We start from the raw sequence: 16,738 nt of genomic DNA on the forward strand, positions 1-16,738 counted from the left end.
GACCAATCTCATCAGGCCATGGTATTACAGTCATCTTGAATCCAAACAATATGATGACGAGCTCAGGAGAGGCGCTGCAGACGATGTCGTGCTGTTAGCGAAGGCACTCGCGTCGTTCGTCTGCTGCCATAGCCCATTATCGACACATTTCGCCATACTGTCCTAACGGATATGTTCGTCGTACATCCTACACTGATTTTTGCGGGTATTTCGCGCAGTGTAGCTTGTCTGTTAGCACTGGCAATTCCACGCAAACGCTGCTGCTCTTAGTCCTTAGATGAAGGCCATCGGCCGCTGCGTTGACCGTGGTGAGAGGTAATGCCTGAAATTTGGCATTCACTGTACGTTTTTGACACTGTGGATCTCGAACATTGAATTCCCTGACGATATCTAAAATGGAATTTCCCATGCGTCTAGCTCCAACTACCAATCCGCCTTCAAAGTATGTTAATTCCATTCGTATGACTCACCTGACTATTCAAATAGCAGCTCCGCCAATGCACTGTCCTCTTATACGTTGTGTGCGCTATACTACCGCCATCTGTCTATATACATATCGCTGTCCCATGACTACTGTTAGCTCTGTGTATAGAATTTTACGACAGAGATTTCCAAACATAATTTTAAATTATAAAATATTTTCGGTGTCAGATGTGACCCTTACTATAATTTATTCGCTGGGCCCTACAAAACAACAGACTGCAAACAAGGTAGGAAATTACGGGGACGAGATGAAGATAATTTGCAAGAACCAGACGTGTTGAATAAAAGGTCACATTAGGCAACGACTGACTTAACAGGAGAAAGGAATGCAACAGACGCAGAATGGGTAACTTTAAAAGATGAAATACTGTATGCAGCGGAATATAAAATTGTCAAAAAGGCAAGCTCCAGTCCAAATCCTTGGATAAGACACTAGACATTGAATTTAATTGACAATACGGTACGATGACAGGGTGAGCATCAATCAGCTATTATTTGCATATGATGCTGTTGTGTACGGGAAGATGTCGTCGTCCACCATGCACCATATGTTGGCTTGCGGAGTACATATATAAATGTAGATGTACATGTATAGATGCGAAATTATAAAAATTTATTGAGAATATAGACATCGAAACACTGAGATGAACGGCAAACGGAAAACTGATGACAGGAATTGGTAGAGGCCATATGTAAGACTGCAAGCATGCATGGCTACATGAAAGGTAGATACTGCCTGTAAGAACGTTAGAGAGACTCGGGAAGAAAACGAAGCACCTATGTAAATCTCAAGTGTGTGGTATGGTCTTAAGATTGCGATGCCATAGCAAAGTCGGCAACTCGCGTCAGTACCACAGAAGACAGTAAGACAGAGATGTCTCGATGCATACTCCGACGACGAATGGGAGTTGCTGACGAAGCCACTTCCTCACTCCCAGCTCAGCAGCGCCACCACGCGCTGTCGGAGATACAGCTGAGCAGAGGAAGGCGTGTCCCCAGTTCGTGATTATTGGTTAAGACGATCGCGTCGCCTTAGATACTTATATAGGGCACCAGTCAATATTATGTCATATGCTGAAATTAAACTATGAACATTGTCTGTGTACTTCAACTGAAGATTCTTGTAAAACTGTCATTATCAACATTGAGAGACACTTGTAACTAATCAGAACGTTCCTGTGGAAATGGATTATACAAAGTTACGTAAATCTTCATATAATAATAATAATAATAATAATAATAATACAGACAAAAAATAGGAATAGATAATACAAAAATTAATAAAGAAGAACTAAAAGAAAAATATAGACAAAGACTAACAAAAGTACTGAAAACAGAATTGACAGCAAGAAACAAGACAAAAGCTATAAATTCTTATGCTATACCAATATTGACCAACTCATTTGGAGTAGTGAAATATAAAGACGATCGAGTCGCCTTAGATACTTATATAGGGCACCAGTCAATATTATATCATATGCTGAAATTAAACTATGAACATTGTCTGTGTACTTCAACTGAAGATTCTTGTAAAACTGTCATTATCAACACTGAGACACACTTGTAAATAATCAGAACGTTCCTGTGGAAATGGATTATACAAAGTTATGTAAATCTTCATATAATAATAATAATAATAATACAGACAAACAATAGGAATAGATAATACAAATATTAATAAAGAAGAACTAAAAGAAAAATATAGACAAAGACTAACAAAAATACTGAAAACAGAATTGACAGCAAGAAACAAGACAAAAGCTATAAATACTTACGCTATACCAATACTGACCTACTCATTTGGAGTAGTGAAATAGAGTAACACAGACCTAGAAGCACTCAATACACTTACACGATCACAATGCCACAAATATAGAATACATCACATACATTCAGCAACAGAAAGATTCACATTAAACAGAAAGGAAGGAGGAAGGGGATTTATCGACATAAAAAACCTACATTATGGACAGGTAGACAATTTAAGAAAATTCTTTATAGAACTAGCAGAAACTAGCAAAATACACAAAGCAATCTCTCATATAAATACAGGGTTATTACAAATGATTGAAGCGATTTCACAGCTCTACAATAACTTTATTATTTGAGATATTTTCACAATGCTTTGCACACACATACAAAAACTCAAAAAAATTTTTTAGGCGTTCACAAATGTTCGATATGTGCCACTTTAGTGACTCGGCAGACATCAAGCCGATAATCAAGTTCCTCCCACACTCGGCGCATCATGTCCCATCAATGAGTTCGAAAGCATCGTTGATGCGAGCTCGCAGTTCTGGCACGTTTCTTGGTAGAGGAGGTTTAAACACTGAATCTTTCACATAACCCCACAGAAAGAAATCGTATGGGGTTAAGTCGGGAGAGCGTGAAGGCCATGACATGAATTGCTGATCATGATCAGCACGACCAATCCATCGGTTTTCCAATCTCCTGTTTAAGAAATGCTGAACATCATGATGGAAGTGCGGTGGAGCACCATCCTGTTGAAAGATGAAGTCGGCGCTGTCGGTCTCCAGTTGTGGCATGAGCCAATTTTCCAGCATGTCCAGATACGGGGCCGTAAACTTTAAACCGTGAGATTGCAAAAAACACGTTAACTTTTGGTGAATTGCGAATTTGCTGCACGAATGCGTGAGGATTCTCTACCGCCCAGATTCGCACATTGTGTCTGTTCACTTCACCATTAAGAAAAAATGTTGCTTCATCACTGAAAACAAGTTTCGCACTGAACGCATCCTCTTCCATGAGCTGTTGCAACCGCGCCGAAAATTCAAAGCGTTTGACTTTGTCATCGGGTGTCAGGGCTTGTAGCAATTGTAAACGGTAAGGCTTCTGCTTTAGACTTTTCCGTAAGATTTTCCAAACCGTCGGCTGTGGTACGTTTAGCCCCCTGCTTGCTTTATTCGTCGACTTCCGCGGGCTACGCGTGAATCTTGCCCGCACGCGTACAACCGTTTCTTCGCTCACTGCAGGCCGACCCGTTGATGTCCCCTTACAGAGGCATCCAGAAGCTTTAAACTGCGCATACCATCGCCGAATGGAGTTAGCAGTTGGTGGATCTCTGTTGAACTTCGTCCTGAAGTGTCGTTGCACTGTTATGACTGACTGATGTGAGTGCATTTCAAGCATGACATACGCTTTCTCGGCTCCTGTCGCCATTTTGTCTCACTGCGCTCTCGAGCGCTCTGGCGGCAGAAACCTGAAGTGCGGCTTCAGCCGAACAAAACTTTATGAGTTTTTCTACGTATCTGTAGTGTGTCGTGACCATATGTCAATGAATGGAGCTACAGTGAATTTATGAAATCGCTTCAATCATTTGCAATAGCCCTGTACATCGGCTACACCACTGCAATTTCATAAACGCTTCTACAACCCTTTAGATCACATAACATCAACAGATACAAAGAAAGTAAATTGGAAAAAGAAAACACTACACGGCAAGCACCCGTATAATCTAACACAGCCACACATCGATCAAGACGCATCCAACACATGGCTAAGAAAAGGCAATATATACATTGAGACGGAAGGATTCATGATTGCAATACAGGATCAAACAATAAACACCAGATATTACAGCAAGCATATTATTAAAGACCCCAATACCACAGCAGACAAATGCAGACTTTGCAAACAACAAATAGAAACAGTAGATCACATCAGAAGCGGATGTACAATACTAGCAAATATAGAATACCCCAGAAGATATGACAATGTAGCAAAAATAATACATCAACAACTTGCCATACAACATAAACTAATAAAACAACACGTTCCCACATACAAGTATGCACCACAAAATGTACTGGAGAATGATGAATACAAATTATACTGGAACAGAACCATTATAACACATAAAACAACACCACATAACAAACCTGACATGATACTCACCAATAAAAAGAAGAAATTAACACAACTAATCGAAATATCCATACCCAATACAACAAATATACAGAAGAAAACAGGAGAAAAAATTGAAAAATACATCCAACTGGCTGAGGAAGTCAAGGACATGTGGTATCAGGATAAAATTGACATTATACCAAGTATACTATCAACTACAGGAGTCATACCACACAATATCCACTAGTACATCAACGCAATACAGCTACATCCAAACGTATATAGAAGATGTTACAAAAACGTACGGCTAAACTTTCAGGAAACATTCCTCACACACAAAGAAAGAAAATATGTTATCTGGACATGTGTCCGGAAACGCTTACTTTCCATGTTAGAGCTCATTTTATTACTTCTCTTCAAATCACATTAATCATGGAATGGAAACACACAGCAACAGAACGTACCGGCGTGACTTCAAACACTTTGTTACAGGAAATGTTCAAAATGTCCTCCGTTAGCGAGGATACATGCATCCACTCTCCGTCGCATGAAATCCGTGATGCGCTGATGCAGCCCTGGAGAATGGCGTATTGTATCACAGCCGTCCACAATACGAGCACGAAGAGTCTCTACATTTGGTACCGGGGTTGCGTAGACAAGAGCTTTAAAATGCGCCCATAAATGAAAGTCAAGAGGGTTGAGGTCAGGAGAGCGTGGAGGCCATGGAATTGGTCCGCCTCTACCAATCCATCGGTCACAATATCTGTTGTTGAGAAGCGTACGAACACTTGGACTGAAATGTGCAGGAGCAACATTGTGCATGAACCATATGTTGTGTCGTACTTGTAAAGGCATATGTTCTAGCAGCACAGGTAGAGTATCCCATATGAAATCATGATAACGTGCTCCATTGAGCGTAGATGGAAGAACATGGGGCCCAATCGAGACATCACCAACAATGCCTGCCCAAACGTTCACAGAAAATCTGTGTTGATGACGTGATTGCACAACTGGGTGTGGATTCTCGTCAGCCCACACATGTTGACTGTGAAAATTTACAATTTGATCACGTTGGAATGAAGCCTCATCCGTAAAGAGAACATTTGCACTAAAATGAGGATTGACACATTGTTGGATGAACCATTCGCAGAAGTGTACACTATCAACTGCACGAAGAATTGCCTCGTCCATTGCAGGTGTCCTCGTCGTTCTAGGTCTTCCCCAGTCGCGAGTCATAGGCTGGAATGTTCCGTGCTCCCTAAGACGCCGATCAATTGCTTCGAACGTCTTCCTGTCGGGACACTTCGTTCTGGAAATCTGTCTCGATACAAACGTACCGCGCCACGGCTATTGCCCCGTTCTAATCCATACATCGAATGGGCATCTGCCAACTCCGCATTTGTAAACATTGCACTGACTGCAAAACCACGTTCGTGATGAACACTAACCTGTTGATGCTATGTACTGATGTGCTTGATGCTAGTACTGTAGAGCAATGAGTCGCATGTCAACACAAGCACCGAAGTCAACATTACCTTCCTTCAATTGGGCCAACTGGCGGTGAATCGAGGACGTACAGTACATACTGACGAAACTAAAATGAGCTCTAACATGGAAATTAAGCGTTTCCGTACCCATGTCCACATATCATCTTTTCTTTATTTGTGTGTGAGGAATGTTTCCTGAAAGTTTGGCCGTACCTTTTTGTAACACCCTGTATACAACTACAGAAATCTGTAATTATTGATACATGTTCAATTACCCGAAATTTCCTAAATGCAATGTAACATATACCGTACAGTTAAAAGGAAGTCACGCTTTATCAAGGTCCGCGTCACTTTCCATTTTTAACCACACATAACGTTTTAGAAAGGAAAGAAATAATAATAACAATTAATACTTTACCTGTTGTAATTTCCACTCGTTTCCCTTTCGTAGAAAGTAAAGAATCGACTGTTTGCTGATAACGGTCTTTCAGGTTTCACCACAAGTAATGTCTCCAACCGAAATTGTTCAGTAGTGTAATAGGAGTCCAGAAGACGAAAATTTTAGTACAGTCCCAGTGAAATGAAATGTCGTGTGGCTAGGGCCTCCGTCGGGTAGACCGTTCGCCTGGTGCAGGTCTTTCGAGTTGACGCCACTTCGGCGACCTGAGCGTCGATGGGGATGAAATGGTGATGGTGATTAGGACAACACAACACCCAGTCCCTGAGCGGAGAAAATCTCCGACCCAGCCCGGAATCGAACCCGGGACCTTAGGATTGACATTCCGTCACGCTGACCGTTCAGCTACCGGGGACGGACACAGTCCTACTAATACCAATGCATTTTTCTTAACGAGTACCATCAAGGGTCTGTAATTTATGACCACCATACTAGTAATACCAATGCATTTTTCTTAACGAGTACTATCAAGGGTCTGTATTTTATGACCACCATACAATAATTTTTAATATAAAGTTCTTTAATTGTCGCTGACTTTTATTCGCGACTTTTCTTTGTGTGAGAAGGTTCCTGAACCTGAAAATATGAATATGACATTTGTTGTGAAAAGCCACATTCACTACTAAGACTTACGTTTCTAGTGAAGTTTTCCTTCAAAATTTAAAACATTTATGGAATCTGGTACAAGAATTCACTAAAAACAATAAACATATATTTTTCTAAATTTTAAAATATAATGTTCCTGACTATAAAGGCGGACATAAAATACCATCACACTCTTCCTCCTCCACCCCCCCCCCCCCCCCCCCACACGTACACATCCCTTGTTGGAATTGTGAGATTTAAGCAGAGAAGTCGGCCGGCCTCACTGAATCACGAGACTAAGATGTGGATTCGTAACTTTTATCCTGCTGGTAGGGCTGCAAACAGAATTATGACCACGTTGTTAACCCAATTTAGGGGGAATGTGAAGGCCATAATATTTGTTACTCAAGTGGCCGTCCCACTCGGGGATCCCAAAGCTCAGAGAATACTACGAGTCTATCTCCCTCAAACCAAGACCTGTTCAGCACAACGAATAATTATTATTTTTATCAGTATTACTAATGTAAATGTAATCGGGAAGGGCAATAACGCCATTTCAATTAATTGATATCTTGCTTGCTATCGTAACCAAGTCTTAAAACGGGATGTTTGGTATCTGTTTAACATAGCGTAAGGTCTTTGTTATTCTTGTGTTTAAGCATTAATCCGTTCCCGCCCTCCACACCCCCCCCCCTTTCTCACATCCATCCACCGCCCCCTCCCGCCTATTTCCCGCGGCCCACCGACTTTAAACTGCCCGCTGTACTGCTCCTCCAATTGGGAAGAGGGCGCTGCCCGTTCCATGAGGAACAGACAGCGGTGCTCTGGTAACAGAAGGGGTATGTCTCTGGCCGAAGCAATAACACCTTGGCGGTGGAGGGCTCTCTTCGGCTGGACGGAGCAAGTAGTATCGAGGCAGCGGACGGGTGTGGGGTGATGTGAGTCTGCACTTGGACGGTATGCAAAAGGCTTGCACGCCATTACTGGCCCTGACAGTGTTTTCAATCTGTTGCTTATGAATTTCTTTGATGGTTCTATGGAGTGACTGATACTAGACGTCATTCGCACAGTGGTGTTATGATTGTTTTCGAACTTTTTATATCTTGTTTTGTGGCGTTTATTCAATAATCTTAGAGCTGCCAGTTAATACTATGTCCAACCCAAGCGTCGTCTATCTTAAATTTTGACATACATTATTGAAGACCTCAATACCGAGTTCCAAATTAGTTTTAAACTCTTTGCATTTGTAAAGTGTTAAAGCTCTGTTTGCGACGTTTGTCTTGGACATATAAACGTCTAATGGTTACCCAAATACGCTCGTTAACAACCGAACCCAGACTTCTACTCCACATCCTAACTAGTTGCCCTCTTAAGTATTGGTAAATATTTGTATAACCCCACAGAACTACCGCGGTTTGAAAATAACAGACATCTTTTGACCAGGATATCCCACTTGCGACCTGTTAGTCAACTCATTATAACCTCCTTGCTTCGTCTGTCATATGGCAGTCAGTTACGTTTATTGCCAATCTCATTTCTGCTACTCGTCATTCCTTTCCTCTTTGTTCTGTTTTCGCTGGGAACAGCTATGTCATTAGTGAATCTTATCACTGACAACTTCTCATTCTGAATATTAATCACAAATTGCTATGTCTAAAGTCAAGCCAGACATTAATGTTTTTCTCTTTAAACGGGAATGGCGAGGATTATATGGTTCAAATGGCTCTGAGCACTATGAGACTCAACATCTTAGGTCATAAGTCCCGTAGATCTTAGAGCTACTTAAACCTAACCAACCTAAGGACATCACACACACCCATGCCCGAGGCAGGATTCGAACCTGCGACAGTATCAGTCCCGCGGTTCCGGACTGCAGCGCCAGAACCGCACGGCCACCGCGGCCGGCCGAGGATTATATATTACTAAATACAGACACTAACGTTTTTCTCTTCAAGTAATATGGACTCTTATTGGTTTGATGCCTACCAAAATACAGTGAAGTATCGGAAGTTAATAAGTACGCATTAGTAAATTAGACTGTTATGAAAGACAAAATTTTCTTCGGTCTTTGTGGGCATTTCTCTATTATCGAATAACATTGAAACTATTTGGAAAGTATTTAATGTCAGAAAATTAATTTTCATTTCTACTTTACAGCTGAACAAGGGGTATTTCTAGTTAATCACTTTAAGTACACTCTGCAGTTTCTAAAGGGTGGAGCAAATAAAAGTGGGCCGGAGAACAGGGTTCCAGGTTACAAAGAAACACAGCAGAGGAATAGAAATACTAACCTGACTATAGCAGGTGCTGAAAGTGATCACCATTCAGTTCTTTTCACTTCTGTGCCCTGGTCAACAAGTTCCTCGAGGCACATTGAAGCTGGACGGCTGGAATTGTTGTAGTCTCAGCCGAAATGTTTTGCTGCTGTTCTTGAAGATTATGAGGGTTGGTGGGATACACCTTAGACTTGAGGGCTTCCCTCACAAAGTAATCGCACACTGACAGATCAGGAGACCCAGGTTTCCAGCTGGGGCCGCAACCAGACTGACCTCGGCTAACAACTCTGTCACGCCTGAAGATTGTGTAAAAATGTTCTAGCGTTCGGCCGGCTGTATGGGCATTTGCTCCATCCTAACTGTAGGTCATTTCCTCCACCGTTAATGCTGCCACAAATCGTTTCCACTCGTCCGGGCCACTTTTATTTGTCCCACCCTGTATATCTGATATACTTGCCTTTGAAGCAGTAGTGGAATAAAACAAGGGACAGACGCAACCAGAGTGAAGTGCACCCAGTTCTTGAGTAACCAAGCCAATAATGATATGGCAATTATACCAAGGCAGTAAGACATGAAGGACACAAAATTGACGGAAGAACGGCGTTTGATACTGGCCAACTCGACTCCTGTAAATAAAATTAAAGAACAAAGTTTAGAATGTAATTTATTTGCTAGCCCACATGATTAAACTATCCACTGATTATCTCGAAAGTTTTCACTGATTATCTCGTATTCTTACATGAAACGCAGGTGAGACATGACGTAAAAAATAAAAACCTTAAAGTAATATTGCCTTGTTGTAAAGGGGCAATCAAATGAAGAGAGCGATGCAAAAGAAACTGTATAGTATTTCAAAAGTAATCGCCGTAACTGTTAATACGTTTATCCCACTCTGAGACAGGACGGTCAAAGTCTTCATGGAGAAATATTTGTGGTTGCCTGTTGAACATGATTGTATCCAAGTGGGCGCCAACTAGCCCCAAAGAAACCATCCAAAGGTCGCCAAGCTTGTTCCAATACACTTAAAAAGTTTCGCTGGGAAGCCCTCACACATCCTCCATACAATCACAGTCTCTCCCCATGTGATTTACATATTTTTTTGAGTTCCGAAGAAAGACATTCGTTGATTTGCTTCGTTCGAAAACATGCCCATCTGGGTACAATCATGGTGTCGTAGGTAATCGTAAAAATTGTATTGAGGAAGACATTGACCGTCATATTTAACAGTAGGATAATCGTTTTAACTGTTATAGTGGTTACGTTTGAAATAACAAACGGTCTATTTATTTTCTTCCATGAGTCTCATTTTCATTTCACTTTCTTTCGACTGCCCTGTATACCGAGGTGCCAGAGGTCATGGGCTAGCTATCTGGAAAATATGCAGATGGCGGTAGTATCGCGTACATGAAGTATAAAAGGACAGTGCACTGGTTGAGCTGTCATTTATACTGAGGTGATTCATGTGAAAAGGTTTCCAATGTGATTATAGCTGCACGATGGGAATTGACAGACTTTGAATGTGGAACAGAAATCGTTAGGAGTTTCAATGCTCCAAGATTAACAGTGACAAAAGTATGCCGAGAACCCAAATTTCAGGCATTACCTCTCATCATGGACAACGCAGTGGGTGACGGCCTTCACGTAACGACCGAGAGCAGCGGCGTTTGCGTAGAGTTGTCGGTGCTAACAGACAAGCTACTATGAGTGAAATAACCGCAAAAATCAATGTGGGACGAACGACGAACGTATACATTCGGACACTACGGTGAAAAGTGACGCTGGTGGGATATGGCAGCAGACGGCCGACACTAGTGCCTTTTGCTAGCAGTACGACATCGCTGGCTGTGCCTCTCCTGGGCTCGTGATCATATTAGTTGGACTCTACATGACAGGAAAACAGTCGGCTGGTCAGATGAGTCACAATTTCTATTAGTAAGAGCTGATGGCGGGGTCGACTGTGGCCCAGACCCCAGGAAGCCATGGATTCAGGTTGTCAACAAGCCTTTGTGCAAGCTGCTTGTGCCTCCGTAATGGTGTGGGCTGTGTTTACGTGGAGTGGATTGGGTTCTCTGGTCCAACTGAATCTGCAAACGGATACTTTCGGTTACTTGGAGACCATTTGCAGCCATTATGGACTTCATTCCCAAACAACGACGTCATGTCACCGAGCCGCAATTGTTCCCTGTTGGTTTGAAGAACGTTCTGGACAATTCGAGCAAGTGATTTGGCCACCCTGATCGCCCGGCATGAATCACATCGAACATTTATGGGATATAATCTAGAGGGCAGTTCGTACACAACGTCCAGCACTGGCAACACTTTTGCAGTTCTGGACGGCTATAGAGGCAGCATGACTTAATGATTCTTGGGCGGACTTCCAACGACTTCTTGTCTCCATCGCACGTCGAAATGCTGCACTACGCCGGGCGAAAGGAGGTCCGACACGATATTAGGAGGCATCCCATGACTTTTGTCACCTTGTAGGGAAGCAGCCTACTCACGCCTTATAAAATTCTCAACAGTCTTTCCATTGCGTGCCAGCCTAGTCCGCTGTAACTAGCTCTGACGTCATAAATGTTGCGCAATACTTTAAAAATCAAGTAAATTACCTGAAACGTTTATAGCATGCCAGGAGTAATACTAAATCAATATGTGTTGAATATCAGTTCAATAACTTTAACCAGTTTCGAAATTTGGACGTTTTTCTGTAAAATTCATTGGCGCAACAGAAAAGAGCTAGAGACTTAAAAATTTATATTTATATTCCTTTTTCATAATATTTTAATAGAAACAGTACTTTGGATCTCACAAATTAAAATTTTTGTGGAAATTCATGATTTTCTGGTTTTTGTCTTAAAAATTAAGGAAGCAAGATAGATTAAGTAGGCTAATAAATAAGGCTAGAATGTTTAAATTTAAGTAGAAGGGAGATCCGCTATAATCATGAAGATATGAGAAGTTTCAATTGAATAACTATAAAACTATAACGATAGCGTATCTCCAAAGGGCAAGTTCAGACCTCGTCCACTGCGCGTAGTGTAATTAAATTAATTCTCTCGCCCAAAATATTTTACTTAGCCACGTCAGACTTTTATTATGATTACTTACCTGTGTGCTGATTGCACATTTAAATTGAGAGCTTCATCGGCCATCAGCAAAGGAAGTGATGATTTATTCAATAACTTAAAGTGGTGCATTACTAGCCCAGTGGCTAGTTGGGAGAGCCGATTTGATCAGGCGTTCCCTTAGCCGTCCGCACTGCGGCTTTATATATAAGAACGCTGCGCAAGGAAAGAAGGCCCCAGTTCTCTCCAGACGCTGAATAACACACCATCTGTATAGAGAGTCACGTCGCATGGGTATCATTGCTATAAACAGCCTCGGATGCCGTATCAATTTACTCGGGTTACGTGTAACCATGAAATCATTTTCAAGTGAAGTGTTAATTCTGGGATGACTTTAATGATCTATCTTCAGTTTGCGTATGTCGTATTTTCACGTGCCGTCGCGGGACAAACATTCTACCATTATTTAGCGTGGCGTTTGATGAACATTATCATCAAATTATGGCGAGCATTTACTTAAACCATTAATTTGAACAGTTACAGTTGCATCAGCGCATTAGCCTCTGAACTGCTCTGGTAGTTGGATTGTGTGGATTCTTTTTTTTCATCTGTGACTTTCAGAATATAGCGAACGTTATTTCACGATCGTTTTTGATTATGAATCCCAGACAATCTCCTAATTCCTCAGAGCTATAAGCTGTAGCTATAAGTGTATTTCTCAGATGAAGTGGGCACTAGGAATTCTAATTACACGCTTCACGTTTTGCTAATCACTTTCTGGTTGCGAAAATTGTAGTTAGAGGGCCAGTGTTGAGAACGGCAAAAGACAGCATAAATAATAGGAACATTTAAATATAAAACAATTAATTCCTCCCGCCGCCCCACATATGCTTAATCGGCCGGGAAATGTTTCTACCTTACAAACCAAACATTAAATAATAAACAGCAAAATTTCCACCAGCCGCCCCACTTATGGTGCATCGGCCGGGATAAACAAACAAAACATTATTTCAAATAAACAGCATAATTCCACCCGCCGCCCCACATATGGTGCTAATCGGCCAGGAAACAAACTGAGTAAAAGTGAAAGTGATTTTTTTTAAATATTCGAATTCGGGAGTGAAATGCGACATGCAACTGAGTGACAGAACAGTTATAGTGTTACGTGTGCATGTGGACGACGCAATTGGATTAACAACGCATCTGGACTGATGGAGCTGGCACTGAGTCTAGCGGCGCTGCCGGCATCGCAAGAAGCCAGTTTCGCCTCACCGCAGTCGTCCGCCGGAGCAACCGGAACCGCGCCTGCAGTTGCGGACCACGCAAACACACAGCAGCCGTCGAAGTGCCGTCTGCAGTTCAACACGCCACGTCACATCAGTAATCCTGGTACGCCGCGCCGGCAACGCCATACGTTGTGCAGAAGAAACTAAGTTAAGTGAAAAGCTGTTAAAAATTTTACTAACCTGCACTAAAAGACTGTCGGAGATGGAACAGCCAAAAGAAACTGAGGTTAAACTTAAATCAGAACCTATGTCTGTTGAGGGAACTGTGAATCCAGACAACGATTCAAGTGAAAATATGTATGAAAATAGTAATGTTAAAGTGAAATATGAAGTATTGTCTACTGACAGTAGTGTGAAAAGGGGCAATGATTCAATAAATAAGACCCCTGTAGTAAAGCAGAAATCAGAAATTGTTGATTTATTGGATGATAGTTTATCTGATGAATTAAAAACGAAACAGTCATCAGAGATGGTAGAGTTTGAGAAGGAGAAGTTAGATATGACTAATCAATCAGAAGTTTCATTTAGTTTTGATGATTCTGGTGTTGGAGCTAGTTTTTCGTCACCTGAGTGTGGTAAAAAGCCAGCTAGTGAGCAACCCAAAGTTACTGGGGCTATTGATTTAAATGTTATATTACAAGCAATAGCTGCCAGTAATGCAAAATTGTCAGCCAGTAATGCTAGAATGACAGCTGAATTAAAGTCTGAAATAACTGAGGTCAAAAGCAGTAATGCAAAAATGTCAGCCAGTAATGCTAGAATGACAGCTGAGTTAAAATCTGATATAATTGAGGTAAATAACAGAATTGTGGCCAGCCAAACTAATTTTAATAAACTGTTTGAGGCAATGGACAATAAATTAGAATCCAATAAAGCTGAATTAGAAACTTCCTTCAAGCGCTAGTTGCAATAAGTTGAAAGAGGATCTGGATAGTTTGAATTATAAAATTGATTACAACCATGAGGATATTAAGAAAAAGGTTGCTCAACAATTTTCTGAAATGTATAAAACAGTAAAATCCGAAGTTGCTGAGGTTCGCAAAGACTTCCAAATGGAAGATGCGAAGCTGAAGCACAAGTTAACAAAAAAGATCGAGGCGGAATCTGAACTGTGCTCAGATAGGTTCAAAGATGTTAATATAAAAGTAAACATATGTCAAGCAGAAGTAAATGCAATCAAAACTGACACTACTCGTATTGTGCAAAGAGTAGATAATGTTGAAATGAGAGTAGAAAATATTAGTACTAACATTGCTAACATTGAGAGTAAAGTAGCTTCAGTAACTTCTGGTAATGGTAGTATGCAACAAGTTGTAGCTGCAAACGCCGCTTTTATCGGGTGTCGGCAGTTCTTGCGGTTCGATCCAGATAAAAATATCCACCCGCTAGATTTCTGGAACGATTTTGAAGATGTGATTCCACCAACTTGGTCTGAACGAGAGAAAATCTCATTTATTAGAAGCCATTTAGCAGGTGACGCCATGCGTTGGTCAGCTGATGTTATGTTGAAGTGTAAAACATTAGCGGAATTTAAAACAGCTTTCATTAATGAGTATTGGTCTAGCAATAAGCAAAATTAAGTGTTGAGAGAATTTTGGAGTGAAAAACGCTTCAATGCAGGCAAGGAATCCGTTAAAGAGTTTGCTAGGTCATGGATCTCACGTTTGTCACATTTGGCCGAAAAGCTAAACCCTCCAATGATAATACTAGGTCTTGAAGCCAAACTGCCATGGTATTGGCAAACTAGAATTATATCTGCCCCTAGAGACAATCTGGATCGTTTCATTGAGTATTTGGAACGTGTAGAACGGGTTGCTGCCAATGAGGAGCAAGCGCGTAATAACAGAAATGCTAATAACACTAGTAGTAATTTTAAGAACGAGCAGAATGGCAATGTAAACATCAGAACAGTAGGTGTTCGCCATCCTAAGAGAGGTAGGAATTGGAGAAATAATTAACAGAACCAACAATGGCATCCAAATGATAGTAGTTTTGTTCCGAACAAAATTATGCAGGTAAACAACAGTGCGGGAAGCAACGCTGTGCCAGTTAACTATAATAGAAATAAAGGAAACAATAGTAGGCAGAGGCAGGAAAACTAGTTCCCGTCTATGAGGACACTGGCGCTCACCAGGTGGTTACTTTTCCTAAGCCAGTAGTTACAGTAATTGGTAAGACAGATCAGAATACTCAAACTGAACGTGTGGATGAAGAGTCGGTAGCATCTAAGGATACAGCAGAAATATTAGATCACTCACAGTATTTGATAGATACCGAGATACCGTGTTAGAGACGCTTTCTAAGTGGGAAGAGGAAGAGAAGGCGCAGCAGTGTAACGGTAGGGAAGAGCTACAAAATACTGAATTGTCAGGTGAAGAAGCAGAGGAAATTCATGCTTATATTTACGATCAGGATGATGTGCTCGTATCTAAAGTGCCTGTGCAGGATGTTGATACTGTACTAATAGATTTAGGGCAGGAGGTAAGTGAGGATATAGAGGATAGCCTGTTGGGGGTCGATGAACCCAGTAGCTGTGACCAGTTGTCACTTGAGAAGGAACTCGACGATAATAGTGAAAGTGGTTTAGCTGTAACTAGTGTTATGCCCGGTCTGAAGGCGCAGAATAGCTCAGACTACAGTAATTTGGGTCATGTTCAGCAAACTAAATGTAATGAAGTCGTGCGGTGTTTCGATTTGAAATTAATAGACCGACTGGAAAAGGCAGCTGAAAATGTAATTCAGGAAACCCCTACACACTTTGACCTAAATGTAATGAAGACAGATGTCGATCACTTTAGTTGGAGACAAATCCAAAAGGAACTATTGGATGAATTTGAGGAACCACCTGTACAACCTAGAATAAGCCACCCTATTACAATAGTGATTATGTTGGGTATCAATGTACGTTGTCTCTTAGACAGTGGAAGTGAGGTGAGTGCGATATCTCAGTCCTTCTTTGATGCATTACCTAGTAAAGACAAGCTTACAGTAATGAGGGTATCAGGACTAAGAATAATGAGTGCTACTGGCAAGGTGTCAAAAACGGTAAAGCAAGAAGCTTTGCTGCCCTTTAACATCAATGGTAATTTAATTGATCATCCATGCTTAATTTTAAATAATCTCAGTATTGAGGTTTTAATTGGCATAGATTTCTTGTCGAAATATCAGAGTGTTGTTGACTTTGAAAGAAGCCAGTTAAAAATGGTCTAGCCGATAACCGGAGTAATTAAAG

General features: G+C 41.2%; 1 protein-coding gene across 1 annotated transcript in view; it reads right to left on the reverse strand.

Annotated features, from left to right (window-relative positions):
- Positions 1-16,738, reverse strand: part of LOC124789950 (solute carrier family 22 member 7-like) — a 134,126-nt gene that overhangs the window by 51,757 nt on the left and 65,631 nt on the right. Inside the window, exon 5 of the mRNA XM_047257479.1 lies at positions 9,613-9,781. Within this exon, the coding sequence (XP_047113435.1) occupies positions 9,613-9,781 (169 nt within the window). The remainder of the gene's footprint in view (positions 1-9,612; positions 9,782-16,738) is intronic.

Source organism: Schistocerca piceifrons, chromosome 3 (assembly GCF_021461385.2).
Source record: "Schistocerca piceifrons isolate TAMUIC-IGC-003096 chromosome 3, iqSchPice1.1, whole genome shotgun sequence".
Lineage (NCBI taxonomy): Eukaryota > Metazoa > Arthropoda > Insecta > Orthoptera > Acrididae > Schistocerca > Schistocerca piceifrons.